The sequence below is a fragment of the Dermacentor silvarum genome, chromosome 1 (assembly GCF_013339745.2).
Source record: "Dermacentor silvarum isolate Dsil-2018 chromosome 1, BIME_Dsil_1.4, whole genome shotgun sequence".
NCBI classification, from domain to species: Eukaryota; Metazoa; Arthropoda; class Arachnida; order Ixodida; family Ixodidae; genus Dermacentor; species Dermacentor silvarum.
In genome coordinates, this window is record NC_051154.1 from 401,150,306 (window position 1) to 401,165,583 (window position 15,278).

At 48.7% G+C, this 15,278-nt stretch overlaps 1 protein-coding gene across 1 annotated transcript; it reads left to right on the forward strand.

The window, feature by feature from the left end:
* The first annotated feature begins 671 nt into the window (after positions 1–671).
* Positions 672–15,041, forward strand: LOC119437559 (leucine-rich repeat-containing protein 20). The gene is made up of 4 exons (XM_037704564.2): positions 672–965; positions 9,993–10,136; positions 10,698–10,865; positions 12,023–15,041. Exons 1-4 carry the CDS (start codon positions 857–859, stop codon positions 12,196–12,198), a joined length of 597 nt encoding a protein of 198 aa, XP_037560492.1. The 5' UTR covers positions 672–856; the 3' UTR covers positions 12,199–15,041.
* Positions 15,042–15,278: the final 237 nt, after the last annotated feature.

Genomic DNA, 15,278 nt, shown 5'->3' on the forward strand with positions numbered 1-15,278 from the left:
CTCGCTTCCACTGGCAATTGTTTTCGCTGTAGTAGGGGGCCACTGAGGAGCGTTGGCCAAAGCTACAACGCCAGAGAGGTGCATCGCTTTGTGAGCGAACAGAAGAAAAACCGTCATTTCCTCGAAGCGCTTGCGTCACGAGCGACCGCGTGTTGCGCAATGGGCAGGAAGTGCGTCGTTGCTCCCGTTCAATGGGCGCGAGCCGAGCAGTCTGGCACAGAGCGCGTCACGTGCTGCAAGGCCCAAGACGCGATGCTTGCGCACGCGAGGTGTTCCCTGCGCGCTTCTAATTCCGGCTCGACCTCGTGTGACACCCGGCAGAGAGAAGTGCGCCCGGGCCGAGGCTCCGTGGAAACCAGCAACCGCGGGCTAGAAAAGAAACAAAGACCGCGGTCTGCGTCCACGTTGCTGCGAAACCCCGGGGCCTTCAAGGCTGCCGACCTTAAGTAAGAGAACAAGCCAAAAAATGAAGCGTTGAGCCAAGAAGATCACAAAGATGAAAGTCGGAAGGAGCAAACGAAAAGGAGAAAAACAAAAAGGTGGCCAAAGCCCTTCCAGGATCACAGCCCCGGGTTTTTCGTCGTTGGCTCGGGTCCGAGGTCAGCTGATTCTGGTTTTCCGGAGGCGGAGAACGAGGGGGCCCCGGGTTTATATTTGGGCGAGACCGGGGTGCGCAGTCAGAAAGCAAAGCCTCTCGGAGGTCCCGTCAACGGAGCAGGCACACTTTGGTGGCTTCCCCTCCGCGTTCCAAAGTGCTCGAACTTGGTCTTCCTCGCATCGCTGTGTTCTCGCACCGCCTGGCAGACCCGTGCCTCGTCTCATCTGTGGTAGCGTGTGCTTCACGGACTCTGCGAAAATGCCTCCCCCGGCCCAGCAGCAGCAGGTGGACATTGTCGGTGGCGCCGGCAAGGCTGTCATCAAGGTTGTTCATCGATGCACGGACGCCACAGAGAACCAGAACCTGGGTGAGTGTGGCCGTCTCGTTGCGCCAGTGGTGGTGACATGGATTCTTGGCCTGTTTTTGCCTCACTCTGCAGCCCCGTGCGCATGCTTTCTGGACGCCATGTCGTTCAGAACGCTTGCGGGAAGGGAAGCACCTGCGACTTGCATGACATGTCGACGGGACAGCTTTTAGTAGTGCCACGAAGGAAGCAAAACATGCGCGGTTGCTGCAAGCGCCGGCGATAAACCTCGCGACATTCGTATATAATTTTTCCTAAGACCACTGGCCGTCTTTTCAAGCCCTAAAGAGTGCCAAATAACTGTAATTACCACTTTTGCATTGCTACCAGGGCTTCTAAAACAGCATTCGTGCTGAGGATATTACTGTGTCTTTCACTGGTCAATGTGAACTTGGAGACAATGCGTGTTGCAGAGCTTGAGCGCTTCTTGAAGGAAGGTCGCTTGTGTAAACAGGACTGACACTGTTCGTACAAGCGAGCCTTAGACTATGCTCTGCTAATCACTAGATATCCTGTGTTCCTTGGAAATATTATTCACCTGCACCTCGTATTTATAACTGACAGCCCTTATTGAGAATTGCTGTTTGGAGGCCTCCACGATTATGATCTTCTCACGTAAATGAAGAGCCGCGTGTAAGAAATAAACATCGTCATCACTGCGTTTTAATTAGGTACACAACAATTTTTAACAAGAAATTATGAATCAGAGAGCTGAAACGTCGCTACAGTCCGTAGTAGCTAATCAAGACAAGATCCAGCTTCTTTTTGAACGACCTCGTCTGCACAGTTTTCGCTTCACTAGTACCGTTAGTGTTAGGCCAGGAACCTGTTCGCTTGGCTAAACAAAAACTCAAGGGACACTTAGTTATCCCTACGCGAATGAATGCGAAAGCATTGCGACCAACAACGGTCGTCGGTTCGACTCCCACCAAGTGTCGTGTGTTCGAGTGCCTTAATTAACTCTATCTAATTAACTTCTCCTTGATTAGCACCGAATGTCGTGGGTTCGAGCGCCGTAATGAAGTATATATTAATTAAACCTGCCTTATTTACTGCGCCTTAATTCACTCTGATTTAATTAACTTTGACTTAATTAACTATGCCTTAATTGGCGTCATCAACTGCCTCGATTGGCTCACTTGGGCTCACTTGACTTTTTGGACCATCGTGGTCACGCCAACGCCGACTCGGCCGGATCTTCCACCTCATGAGCCATATAATCAGTGAATTCCAAATTACCTGTATGTCACAAAAGTACGTCTCAACCATCGACAATACCCGCCGTGGTTGCTCAGTGGCTATGGTGTTGGGCTGCTGAGCACGAGGTCGCGGTATCGAATCCCGGCCACGGCGGCCGCATTTCGATGGGGGCGAAATGCGAAAACACCCGTGTACTTAGATTTAGGTGCATGTTAAAGAACCCCAGGTGGTCCAAATTTCCGGAGTCCCCCACTACGGCGTGCCTCATAATCAGAACTGGTTTTGGCACGTAAAACCCCATAATTTTTTAACCATCGACAATGGCTATCGCATTGAGCTGCTGAGCTCGAGTTCGCGGGTTCAATCCCAGCCGCGTTTCGGTGAGGGAGAAGTACAAAAACGATCGTGCATTAGATTAAGGTGCACGTTAAAGAACCCAGGTGGTCCAAGGTATTCCCAAGTCCCCCACTACGGCGTGCCTCCTGATAAGATCGTGGATTTGCCATGTAAAACCGCAGATTCTTTTTTTTTTGTACTTTACAGTCTATCGAAAGCAGGCAACCTGACAGAACATTTCTGCCTTGTCCTTGCTAACTCTTATGGCACTTTCCACGAGGCTAACGGTACAAACCATAACTGTTCTAAAAGCGACCTAGCGGGGGCTTACATCGGTAATAGGTGGCAGCACCATTGTCTGCGTCAGTCCTCATGAAAGCGCTTCTAGTGATATTTGGAGCGCACTTGTTCGTTCTTTAGTGTGCGTTATTAGAGATGACAGTTTTGCCATTCATTCAGACTGGTACTGACGCTTAATGAAATTTGAGTGGCTCTTCAAGGAACGCAGGACTATGATTTTTTAGCCTCTTAGCCTCTTTTGGTCAAGTGGAGTTGAACATTTAAATGTGCGTAATCGATATTTCATATTTTTTTCTTACACAATCACTAGTTCTCATGGAAAAATAAGAAAACGCTGACCATGTCATTAGCCGAGGCCATGGAAATCTAGTGCCTTTGATTGAGACTGCTAGGCAGTTAAGAGAGCTCTGTGGCTAAGAAAACATTATTGTTCAATTCTAAAAAAACGTTCCCGTTTTGTTTACTTATCCAGGAAAGCACGTGTACTCCTTCTTTTATTACGTTTATCCACGTTTATTCCAAATAAATACAAATAATGATCCTTCTATTTGAATGTTGGCTACGACCCTACACTGCCTTAATAGGACGCTCAAAGGAAATAAAGACAGCTCTGTCGTATGTATCGTCTTCCGCACTCTACGATCAACGATCGCAGATGTGAGTGGAACACGAATTGCGCCCTGGGCTCGACGGCAAATATTCCATGAATTGGGCAACGTCTGTCTGTGTTCTTAAAGGCCAAAAACAAAGATCGTGTAAACATTAGCAAGCCTCCGTCCAAAATTCGACGCTTAAATACGAAAGCAGGCACTACGAAAAACTCACAAATGTACTCGTTTCTGATACCAAAAAAAAAAAGAAAAAACGCGCCGCCATTACCGCTCTCCGGAAATGACGCATGATCACGCGGCTCTTCGGCGCCATGAGCTCCGCGATAAAGCGGCGCCCGCAGCTGGCCGGATGCGGCGTGCTCAGACTTGCGTCATAACCCCGCGTCGTCTGCTTAGGTGCTGTTTAAAGGCTCCATGTGGTTTTGCCAAGATTGCTTTGCTGGTATATGCTATTCATTTATAACAAATTTCACTGCACTTGGCCTTTACTGCCACCTTATGAATGCGGGAACTGCCACCGGACGAGCACGCAACCAATTCCGTTTTGTGCGACGGTGAATGCCACCATGTCTCTTCTGGAAGACTGCGTCGCGAAAAAATTTTATCGCCGGGCTGATTCAGCAAGGGATGAGTAGGACACTCCTTGTCGCATTAAAGTTGCGATTGGAAAGAAAAGGAACACCAATTCCTGCTGCAATACCTACGAAACGTCTCTTCCAGTGCGGCTGTCGGTCGATACTGATTGCGAGTTTGCATGTACCGGTAGGGTGGTTCACGCTCCGATTGCTCGGAATGTATGTAGAAGTCGAGACGAAATCTCGTCTGCGCGTGAACAATCATGAAAAAAACAACAGAACTGACTCCTTCGTGGGCTTCAGTTGTGTGTTCTTCGGGATACCATATTGATCAGTGTGTTTGGAGAACACAGGTTAACAAACGATAGCCCGTGTATTGCCGCATGAAGGTAGACTAAGGTGGCGAAATGTAAAAACACAAACAAACACACACACACAAAAAGAAAACACCGTTGTGGAACAAAGGAGTATTACAGAGAAAATTCTGTTTGCCTGGTCAGAATTTGCGCAAGCTACTGAGTAACTTTGCCGGTTTGTTGCTTACTTTGTCCCCCTTTTTGCGGCAACCGCTTAGCGATTACTGGTTTCATCACTGCCACGACACCGTGGGAGTCACGTGGAGGTCGGAATGACGCGCAATGGCGTTGAGCAACGTGTTGCACCAGATGGCAGCTTGCACCTGGGGGTGGTAAATGGCTAGCACCATCCACGCCAGTTTGAGGGCTGCACCCTTTCAGCGCCGTCCATCGCAGAATCCCCTTGGCAGGGACGAGACCCCGTGAAGAGAAAAAAAGTCCCAAAGCGTCGGGACTGTACCGGAAACGCGGCGTGTCCCGTGCCAGGAACGGACCGGCTTTTGCGCTCCCGTGTCAGGCGGGAACGCACCGCTTGCGCCTTGGGCACGGGTTCAAGAACACAGTTTTTTTTTGCCACGCGTCGCGACCACGAGGCCCGGGACTGCGCAACGGCGACACGCGCTGCGCCGCGGCGGTTGCCGTGCTTGGCATGGAGCTCGGCCGTTTGCTCAAGCAACACGCGTGGTTCCAAGTTTTTGTCAACTCGTTTCTCGAGCAGATTGATGCCCGCCGCTGGCTGCGAAACGACAGGGCCTAAACAAAACGCGAGGCGCTCGCAAATAACGAGGCGAACACACAAAAAACTAACGGATATTGTGGTTAAAAATGCTGCAATAATGTTGAGGAAAGGAAAGTCGATGAGTCCGTCTGGCGCGAGGATGACGCTTTCGAAAGCGCCGTTCTAAAATAAGCGTCCTGTTGCTGGACCACGGGGGGATGGCAAACGCCAGACAGGCCAGCGCGTGAGGACGCGAATGCTGCCGCGTAGCGGCGCTGGGTGCGTGTTGATCTGTGCGTGCTCTTAAAGTATGATGGAGTACTGCAGTCCTTAATTTGGCAGTAACGCGTTCGAGTAGCTCAGAAAACAAATTTGCATGCCGCGGCGCACTTTTGCATTCACGTGAGGAAAATGAAATGAAACAACAGTTGTAAACTGTACAGTGTTTTGAGGGGACGCCACCGCGGAATAATTTGTGACCACTTGGGGTTAATTGTATCGTGCACCCGAAGCAGGTCATATTATGCGTTGCTGCCCCCCCCCCCCCCCCCCCCCCCGGTCGCCGGTATCAAGTCCGCGGCGGAAGAAAGTGCCACTTGGATAAACACGAATTGCGACCTATTTACAGCCACTGTAATAGCTTTTTCGCCCGACTATAAGCTGCATAGAGAAGCTCTGTTTCAGTGGATACCGTAGACTGGGTGGACGACACGAAGCTTTGGCCACAGCTTACATGTCAAGTGCTTTATGAGCTCATTACGTCTTCTCCAAACGGCGCGAGCAGCGTATACGGTGCTTGTACTAGAAATGGGGCTATAGAAATGTATTCCAAGCTGTCCAAACATACCGCTTCCAAATTGAATTAGGATCAGTGTCCATTGCTCTTCGTTCTTTATTTGCAAATTAGTTTGAAGCAGCGTCTTGTCAAGTTTCTGACTCGGTAACATTCCTCCGCGCGGTCACTATTTGATTTCTGCCTAGTTGCCCGCATATGTGCTCAGTTGCAATAGCTTTGTTCTTGCTGCGCACAATGTCGGGAACGTAGATGTTCTCTACTTTGTAATAGCTTACAGAAAAGACGTATTATCGCTAGTCACTCGCTTACTCTGTGGACCGTTATGAAACGTTCAGCTTCGAACATTCGTGTGCTGTCGCTGTAGTCGCCGTAACCCATGCTTCAGCGCATTGAATCAAGAGTGCATCCGTTCACTTATTCTTAATTTGTTTGCGGTAGAGGGGGCATGCGGTAGTGAGTTGGGGTAGATGTGTGTAGGCCACATGCGAAAAACTTCCTTTGCCTAGAAGCGGCGCCACTCCATTTCTCACTCTGCAATGAGCTGTATTCACTTTTGGTGATGTTCCGGAGGTGAAGTCCTTTCACTGGAGGTGAGCGACACAACGCTGGCGGATCGGTCACTTTTTTATTCTCGAGGAAAGCTGTGCCTCGGGAAAAGGCGGTGACACAAGCAGTCTTTATGTAGCATCGGTGCGTGAACTTGGCCATACATGTTCATTCGAGTAGTATGCCACTCACTATGTTTGCAGCCAACTAGTGCACTTATGTTCCCTCTACCGCTCCACAGTTTGCAGCATGAATGGAGCACAGTGCGTCAACGAACACCGAAATTCGGACTGCACATCGCACAGCAGCTGGGCAGAAGCGGTAATGGTTTCATGCTCGCGCGCATGCGCTGAGGCAACGTGCGGCGCGCCGCCGACGTTCCTCTAGAGCCAATTGCTCAGTGAAAATGGGTCCGTAGACCTTTTCATCGGGCGAGGAAGAAAGGGCGCGCGGCGAGCCTTTCCTCCTATCTGGCTTGTGCGAGCCGGCTCGGCGCCGCTTGAATGTGTTGCCGTCGCGGGCTGCGGATCAATGAGGAGATGTTTTAGCTCGATCTCTGTGGAATTTACGTGATGTCAGTTCATACAAGGTCGTTGAAGAACCACTGTGTAGACTTTCGGTGCATCGGCAACTACAGAATGGGGACATTTCTCTTGGCTGCGCAAACATGCAATGTGTGCATGTGTTGTGAACTATTTTGACTGCATCGGTTTTCACTCGACAAAGAGAATCGGCGTCTGTGAATTGCCAGCGTGAATTGAAAAATGTTCTTACTATCTGTTCGCTTGGCATTGGAAATTAAACATAAGAGTGCTCGTGTACGGCCAACCCAATACAATCCCGTCTACAAGCGCCAATCGGTATAACACATTTGCGTCAGCCACCGGCATCGTTCTCACGCATTTCAAGTCTAGTTGACTTGAAATCACTAAGCTACGTCTCCGTTAGCCTCCTGTATGAGGCTAACGGCGTTGCTCAACACAGCGATCAACACCATGGCGTTGCTCAACACAGCGATCACTGCGGTTGGTAAACCAGCATGATACATGCAGGGTGTCGCAAGTAATGAGCGCGGCGAACGTGGCGTTCTTGCAGACGAGGAGGCGGACATACTTTGCCGCTAATAAAGTTCGCTTCACAAGGCTAATTAAAAATCAGTAATTAACTGTTTTATTACTTCATTGGGGGCAGTTGTCTGAACGGCAAATATGGAGGCAGTGATACATTCATGCGCGCCCACCTTATAAAAATCTTGAAAATCACATCTAATTAGAGATATTCATCATCAAATTCCAAATCTCAATGGAGGCAAAATACAGAATGAGCGCGTCCCGTTGTTCGTCAGACGGCAACGCCCCGTAAAGTGTGGACCGAACTTTGAATGAGAGCGTGCCGCGGCAAATCCTGAGCCAGCCGCACATGCTTGCCTGGCAAAGCGTGCCGTATCAGTAGTTGCCGTGCCTGGCCGAGACGTTCAGCTTCAAACTTCCTCGCGCTTGTCGTCACGGGACGTTTCGGATCTGATATGATAGCGGGGCCGCCTCTTCTGCGCTCCCGCGGCGGTCGGTTTCGATATTTCCTTGATTTACCGTTGAAAATCCAAGATAAATATCTCGAATTCTCGGGGACATTGCAGATTAAAAAAAAGGAGCATTAAAATATGACTGTCTTCAAATTTGCCATTTAAACAACTGCCCCATGACACTAATAACAAGCTAATTAAAATTGCGAATTTGTTTTATGAAGCTCACGTTATTAGCGGCCAAATATGTCGGCCTCGCGTAGGAACTCGTCTGCAAAAACGCCAGGTTCGCTGCACTTATAATTAAAAAAATTGTATTGTCTAAAAAAAACTACCCTGTGTAAGCTTCGTGCTTCGCCATTGCTTTTTTGCCCTGTAAAGTAGTAATATGGAAAGGGGATCCCATAAGTAGAATGTGACGGCTATTTGTGAGGAAAGAATTTGCGTAACACGGGTGAGTGCGTCGTAGAGAACGGAACGATCAAGCCTGAAAAAAAAAAATTCTTGATCCCTTTTTCATGGGAATCGGTAGAACACGAAAGTGAAACGTGTCTTCACAGAATCTGTTGCATGTTAATTGTACGTGAAAAATTAAGTTGCAAGTAGCCATCAGCGGCACCCTAGGACTGCACAGGGATCCTCGACAATGGCCACACAAGCGAAAATTGTCGAACGACTCGCGACCGGGGAACATCCCCCGGAGACAGTGCATTACGCACCGGAGCACTGCGCGCGCAAATACCCCATAAGCCACAGGCGTTCGCAAAGTGTACAAGCGAAACCGAACGGGTTGTTGGTAAAGCGCTTCGTGAACTCATGGTCCACCCGTAGTGTCTTGGGCAGCCCGTTGAGTTGCGACGCACTCAGCTTCAGGAATGCGATTGGAAGAGTTTGCAGTGGGCGCCGCAAACGCGCGAAGGCGTTCTTCTTCACGCTGTCGTGTCTCTCGCCGGACCAAAGCGAGATTCGCCCGACGACATCGTTGCCTTTCTGCGCCGCTTAGCGCAGCAGCTTTCTTAGTTGTTGCCATCGCAAGAGAAGCAGTAGGTGGCGTGTAAGCACTGCTGATGCATGTTGAACCTGCACTCCGTAGGCGACGAGGCGTCACAGGCTAATTGGACGCGAAAGACAAACCATGTGCGGAAACTGCGTCATTACCTCAGAAGAAAGCCTACACCGCCTACACCAGGCTACACCGCGTTGGAACCTCCGCTGCGCTGAGACTACCGAAGCGCTCGCTGTCGGCGCTCGTTAGTGCCATCATGCAGTACTTCGCTTCACCACCCCTAAATGGCGGTGCCATGCCTGTAAAGAAAGCATATTTTACGCGTTCGAGCCGGACGTCACATCCGGTACAGGACTTTGATCGTGGACCCCGGCATAAAACACTTTCATGTTAAAAAACAACGGTTTTCATCTTAATTCGCGAAAAAAAATTATAAAAAACAACGCTGGCTAACGCTACCATAAGACTTCGCATGGTTATGCCGCATGATTGGACTTTGCGCTATATCGAACAAACACATCTCTAAATCAGCATCTACCACTGCATCGTTGGTTGGTGTGTGGTTTTGGAACTCGGGGAGAAATCGGGTTTAACCTGGTACTCCTGAAATATGTTCGGGGGTGTAAAAATCGGGTAAAATCGGGTTTTACCTGAAAGCGAACAACCCTAAATATAAAGTGTCCGCTGAATCAGAAAGCATGCCGGAGAAAAGTCGTGACGCATTACTTTTGCCACAATTACAGAAAAGCCACGCTTTTATGTCGCATGAGGCAAAAAATATTCCTGATGCTTCTTAAACTGTCGTTAACTGAAAATGCTTTCTTAGTAATATTTTACCAGTTATCAGTGGCAACATAAAGCCTGCAGTATATTGAGTGCTGAAATGATTCAGGTATAAGAAAATCAAAATCGCCCTACCCGTTGAAAGTGCGGGGCACGGAGTTATCCTCAGCATAACTCCGGGCATACACACACTGCTTGTCGCGCATGCTGCTGCAAAGGTGTGCACTGGAAGGCCGACCGGCAGGTGACAACCAATTGACTGTGATGCGTCCTCCTCACAGACCTCTCCGAATGCCAGCTGATGTCGTTCCCGGACGCCATCTTTCACCTGATGAGGAACACTCGTGTTCTCGCCTGCGACCTCTCCAGCAACGTTCTCCGCAAGATTCCGCCTAAGCTGCCGCTCAAGTTCACTCACATCACAGGTGCGTGCCCATGCGTAAGGCAATATGCTTTGCTCGCTGTCACCGTCTGCAGTATCAGACTATGAACAGGCCCTGAGCCGACTATAAAGTGCAGCTTATTGGACTCAAGAGTGTGGATCTTTACGTCCTTTATACTTTACCGGATTTATTTTTCTCTCGATGGTATTTCTGCTACAACTTATCGTATTTTCACCCTCTTTTGGCATTATTGGCAGCCTAACAATATGCATAAGAACTCGCATAACTGAAAGCATCGTTGGAGGCCCTTGAGGGGCCTTCGACGGTAATCTTCAATATTTGTTTACCGAAAGTATTCCTCTTTTATACCAAGCATAGGGCCGAAATGTGTCGTACGATTACTGAAGCCTAAATTTATAAGACGGACATGAAGCATGCAACTCCACACATGACTGTTATCAGCGTCATGAACCTCAGAAGAAACCATCTCAGTCGAGAAACATAGAAACCGCTGTTGATGTACTGTACGTGAACAACTTAAGGGTTGGCCGAGTTTATGGCATGTTTAGTTACGCTGAAGCTGACCTTTGTCACCGTGCGCAGAACTCAATTTGTCTCACAACCGGCTGAGCAGCCTGCCAGAGGAGCTGAAGGAACTGCCGGAGCTTCGACGGCTAGACATCTCGTACAACGACTACATGTCCATGCCTTGGGTCATCTTCCGCCTTCCGAGGCTCACATACCTTGACGCCCGCAAGAACTACATCTCCGGTGAGTTCCCCTCATGCTGCCTCCAAAAAATTTGCAGAGTACACGGACTAAGTTTCATGGTCGGTGCATAATTCGGGGAAACAAAGAGCACATGAGGGCCAAGTAGACAGGTCCCATCGATATTGTTCTTGTATTGTCTTGGCTAGCGCTAGCTTAATGTCTACATATAAACCGCCTAGTACAGCAGTGTGCGTTGTTACGCGATGGTTTTACATACGGCTCAAAACGAATTCGCCACAACCACTCTTTCTGTGCATTGAATGCATCAGCACAGTGATTCTCTGATTATATTGACGTCAGCCGTACCTTTTCACTAAACATAAATCGATGCGGCAGCCTACTGGCCATGTCGTTGCGCTGCTACAATGAGGTCGCAGGTTCAACACCGGCCGCGGCAGCCGCATTTCGATGGTGGCGAAATGCCGGAATGGCTGGTGCACTTAGGTGCTTGGTAAAACCTTCGTGTGGTGAAAACTGTTCCGGTGTCCTTCAATACAGCGTGGCTTATCATATCGTGGTTGCGGCACGTAAAACCCCAGAATTATATAGGACGTCAACAGTGGCAGAGAAACGCCAAAGAAAGCTTTAGGTTCTGTGGTGTTTAACTTCCTAAAGCAAAACACGGTACATCAGAGAGACGGGGGGGGGGACAAGTGTTGGCCAGCTGCTGTTTTTTTACTGCACACAAGTGCACAAGCGTTTTCACAATCCTTCAGAATAAGAGCGCCGCTGCCGAGAATCTCCAGCAGCAGAACTGAGCATAACTGCAATAGTGGAGTAGTGAACTGCCGGGATGTCATGATAAAACTATCATCGGCGGCTCTTCACGTATCGAGTTCACACTAGTGAAACGCAAGGGGGAATCTGAATTCTAAATGGCAGCTGTATAGAGACCAACACCACTTCTGTGCGGTTTTATTCGCTAGCATCGTGGTCCAGTAATTGCAGTAGGCTGACCAGGTGCAGACATATCTTGAAAAGTGGTTAGAACCTGTACTATAATTCTTGGTAACCGAGTTGCTTTTCGGAAGTGTCATCACGAATGGCTAACACGGCAGGTTATTCAAGACAAAAATAAACAAAACTGGTTTGTAATGGCGCGTAATGATACGACCTTCGCGGCGGCTTTCCTTATAAAAGAGGGTTCTCCTTTGCAGACGTGGAAGCGCCTCGGCTTCGTTCCGTGAGCACTCTGCGCGAGGTTCACCTGGAGGAGAACCCCCTGTCCGAGGACGCTTGCCGCCGGTTGGAGAACATCTCGCAGATGGTGATCCACGTGACCCCTCCGGGTTCCTCCGACTCGGACGACGAATCATCGGGCGACGAGAAGTGATGCCCGATCGTGGTCGCCCTCTCGCTGCGCCAGCCGTGTGTGGCCCTTCGCCGCCCGCGATCCTTCGGGTCGACACTCTGGGACCTTTTGAACTGTGCTGATTTCCGGAAGTGGTCTCATATGCCATTGGCCACCATTGTGATATCGCGGTCGCTGGCTCTTGGAACGACACCCTTCGTACATAGCACGCGCCACCCATGTCCTTCTTGTCTGAGAGTGTCCGTAAGATGTGTGACCTTGCTAGGCCACTGATTTCCGCGTCAGAAATGTCCGACACTTGCTGCAGGGCCCTGCTATGATAAACAGCGAGGAAATTGCGTGCGCCTGACGTCAGGAAGTGGGCGTCGTGCTGGCGAGCAGTAACGCATGTGCTCGCGTCCATGACCTCGGTGTCAATGCTTAGGAATGTACCTACTCAAAATTACACAGGGGGTTACAAGACGGCACACTATTGTGATAATTATTATTCTCAAAATAATGTCAGGGTCTTGTTACAGCTCTAATTCCAGTTTCCTTTGGACACTGGCCACAGCGGCGCCCTGCTTACGTTATTGCCATAAACGGCCGGTCGGAGTGCTGCGTGAGAAAAAAAATATGGCGTTATTTCTGGCCCAATGCAGCTATGAAAACATGCGAATGACAATGGCCTGAGCCGCCGTTTTGTCCATGGCTCTTTGTTCTATGAGCCCCTCGACATGGAGAGCGTACAAGTCGCAAATCTGGCCGAGCAGATGACTGCGCCTCGGCGCGGGTATCTGTCTGGCGACCATTGCAGTCATACTACCTGTCCAAGGTCTCAGCACGAAAGCGTTAGCCAATCACCAAGGAGAACTTACCGCATCTATGAGGAAATGGTACGACTGTCTCTGAGCGACAACTTAAAGAGGTAGCCTAGAATACACTGGATAATGTTAAAGTTAGGTGACGTATATCGTTCTTCATTTTTTTCAGCCCCATCAGTGCGTTAAATTAATTTATCTTTGACTTTTCAGTGCAAGCTGAGCCTATAAGCTCCTTACGCTCAGCGAAGTTTGTCGCAGGTTCACGGAGTGGGGGTTTTTTTTAGGGATGCGATAGCTAAGCGAAAAGTAGGAATGCGGAACAATTTCTCCACCGAAATAACACTACAGTTCGCGGAAGGCCACAGATGCTCAAAGAAAAAAAAAGTAAGCGTCTCATGTCTTGGAGGGCGGGTTGGACAGGCGTGAGTGGTCTTACATTCTGTAAATACTGAGGTCGACAACTCGGCCGTTCGTTAACGGAGAGCATTGTACATATATCCGTAGAGGCAATAGAGCTATTTATTTCTCTGTACATACAGATACTTATTTTGCATACGATGTTAACAAATATTAAGAGTGAGAGCTTTATACGGCGAATATGCGGTGCCTTTTGGATATCCATGCCAATGTTTGGCCTTTGGTGGCACGTTTCGGTCAGGAATGATACACCGCTATCTTCCACCAGATGAAGACTGAGCAAACGGTGCATTAAGCCTTCTCCATACTCTGTACTGTGATTTCCCGGACCTTTGGTGAGGACGTTTTGACCCGCGTAGCTAATCTAAAAAATGCCAAGTGTTTCCATCAGACTTTTAAACATGGGTTCATGCTTTGCGTCACAGTCCTGCTGCTATAAATTCGACTTTTTTAGTATTTGAATTTATCAACCTAGCGGTCAGTATTTTCAAAAGCCCCTGGCACAAAAAGAAGCACATCGCTACAGTACTTCGAGATGCTGCACGAAGCTTTAGGTTTGATGCAAGCAAAATCGTCTGATCACAGTGGCAATTGTACGCGGCTTGAATGACTCACGGTGCTTGCGTATTTAACAAAATAATAATTATTCGGTAGCTTCTTCTCCGAGTGCTGTTTAAAGAAACAGAACACGTATCAGCAGCCATCGAAATGTCTAGTCGCGACAAAAACAACACTGTGGCTTTGCTACATTATTGTAAATATGAACCGAGAGGCATGCACAAAGCCCGCCGGAACGCCATTCCATGTCATAGTAGACAGCCACATGTGGCCCGAGTGTGACGAGCATCTCCCTTCTTAAGTGTTTGGATCGCAACACACGGCATTGCATTGAAGTCCAAGTGACGAATTCGCAAAGCAAGACCCACTATGTTGTGATAAATGTTGTGCTCGTTCCTTGTGTTCTACATTGCGCGCGCATCGTGGGCAGAGATGTGTGGCCACATACTCTAGTCATAGGTGTGTTGGCGCAATAAGACAGGTGTTTTGAGCCATTGACTGGTTGCAAAAAAAAGGAGCTGACGAGCTGAAAACTGGTCACTTCGGACAGCTCGGAACAAAGGTGCCAACGCAGGCACCATTACAGCTGTTCTGTGACAGCCCTGTTAGAGGCACATCAATGTTATGTGATCCAGCGAACAGCTCACTCCGAGCCAGTCATTTAGGCCATCGAGCTATGGAATGTAGATATTAAAAAGGTTAAAGCCTGGCACGAATCCTTGGCGTAGCAGTTTCCGGCGATCTCCACCATTATGTCACGGAGAGCTTCGCTACTTGCCGTATTCAGCCGACTGGGTTCTTGTACGGTTTTTCTCAAGAGAAAATACTCAGAGACAGCAGGTTGCAGGAGGCACAAGTCGTGTATTTTGTGTTTAGTGGTTACCATTGGCGTGCGCGTTTTCTAGTTGCGTTATGTTATTTTTGTGTTCATTGTACGATCAGTTGTGACTGCGTTCAGCTTTGTATGATAGCGTGATTAAAATGACGCTGATAATAGGGCGATGAAGATCACTGATCTTCCATGGGACAGCAATGTCTGCAGAGTGGAAAAAATGGAAAGTGACATTGAAAGTGCAATAAATGTATAATGAATCTCTTTACATAAAATTCTTGTGTCATTTCTTTGTCACCCGAGGGAAAGGAATACACGCACACAAGGTTTTACCCTGTGTGCGTGTATTTCGAAGCTCTACGCTCCCCATTAGAGTTTCGAAATTACTCCAGAAACATGAAATACCTTACACGGAAAATATACCCCATGCATCTGTTGCACAAAGTAATTGAGAGCTATTTAGAGCATAATTCACCACGGTAACTCTGCTA

What these genes read in the sequence shown, in the direction of transcription:
- LOC119437559 (XM_037704564.2), top strand. Translation starts at nt 857, where the DNA reads ATGCCTCCCCCGGCCCAGCAGCAGCAGGTGGACATTGTCGGTGGCGCC. An exon ending in CAAGTTCACTCACATCACAG is followed by an intron (nt 10,137 to 10,697) that starts GTGCGTGCCCAT and finishes CACCGTGCGCAG; the next exon opens with AACTCAATTTGTCTCACAAC. An exon ending in CCGCAAGAACTACATCTCCG is followed by an intron (nt 10,866 to 12,022) that starts GTGAGTTCCCCT and finishes TCTCCTTTGCAG; the next exon opens with ACGTGGAAGCGCCTCGGCTT.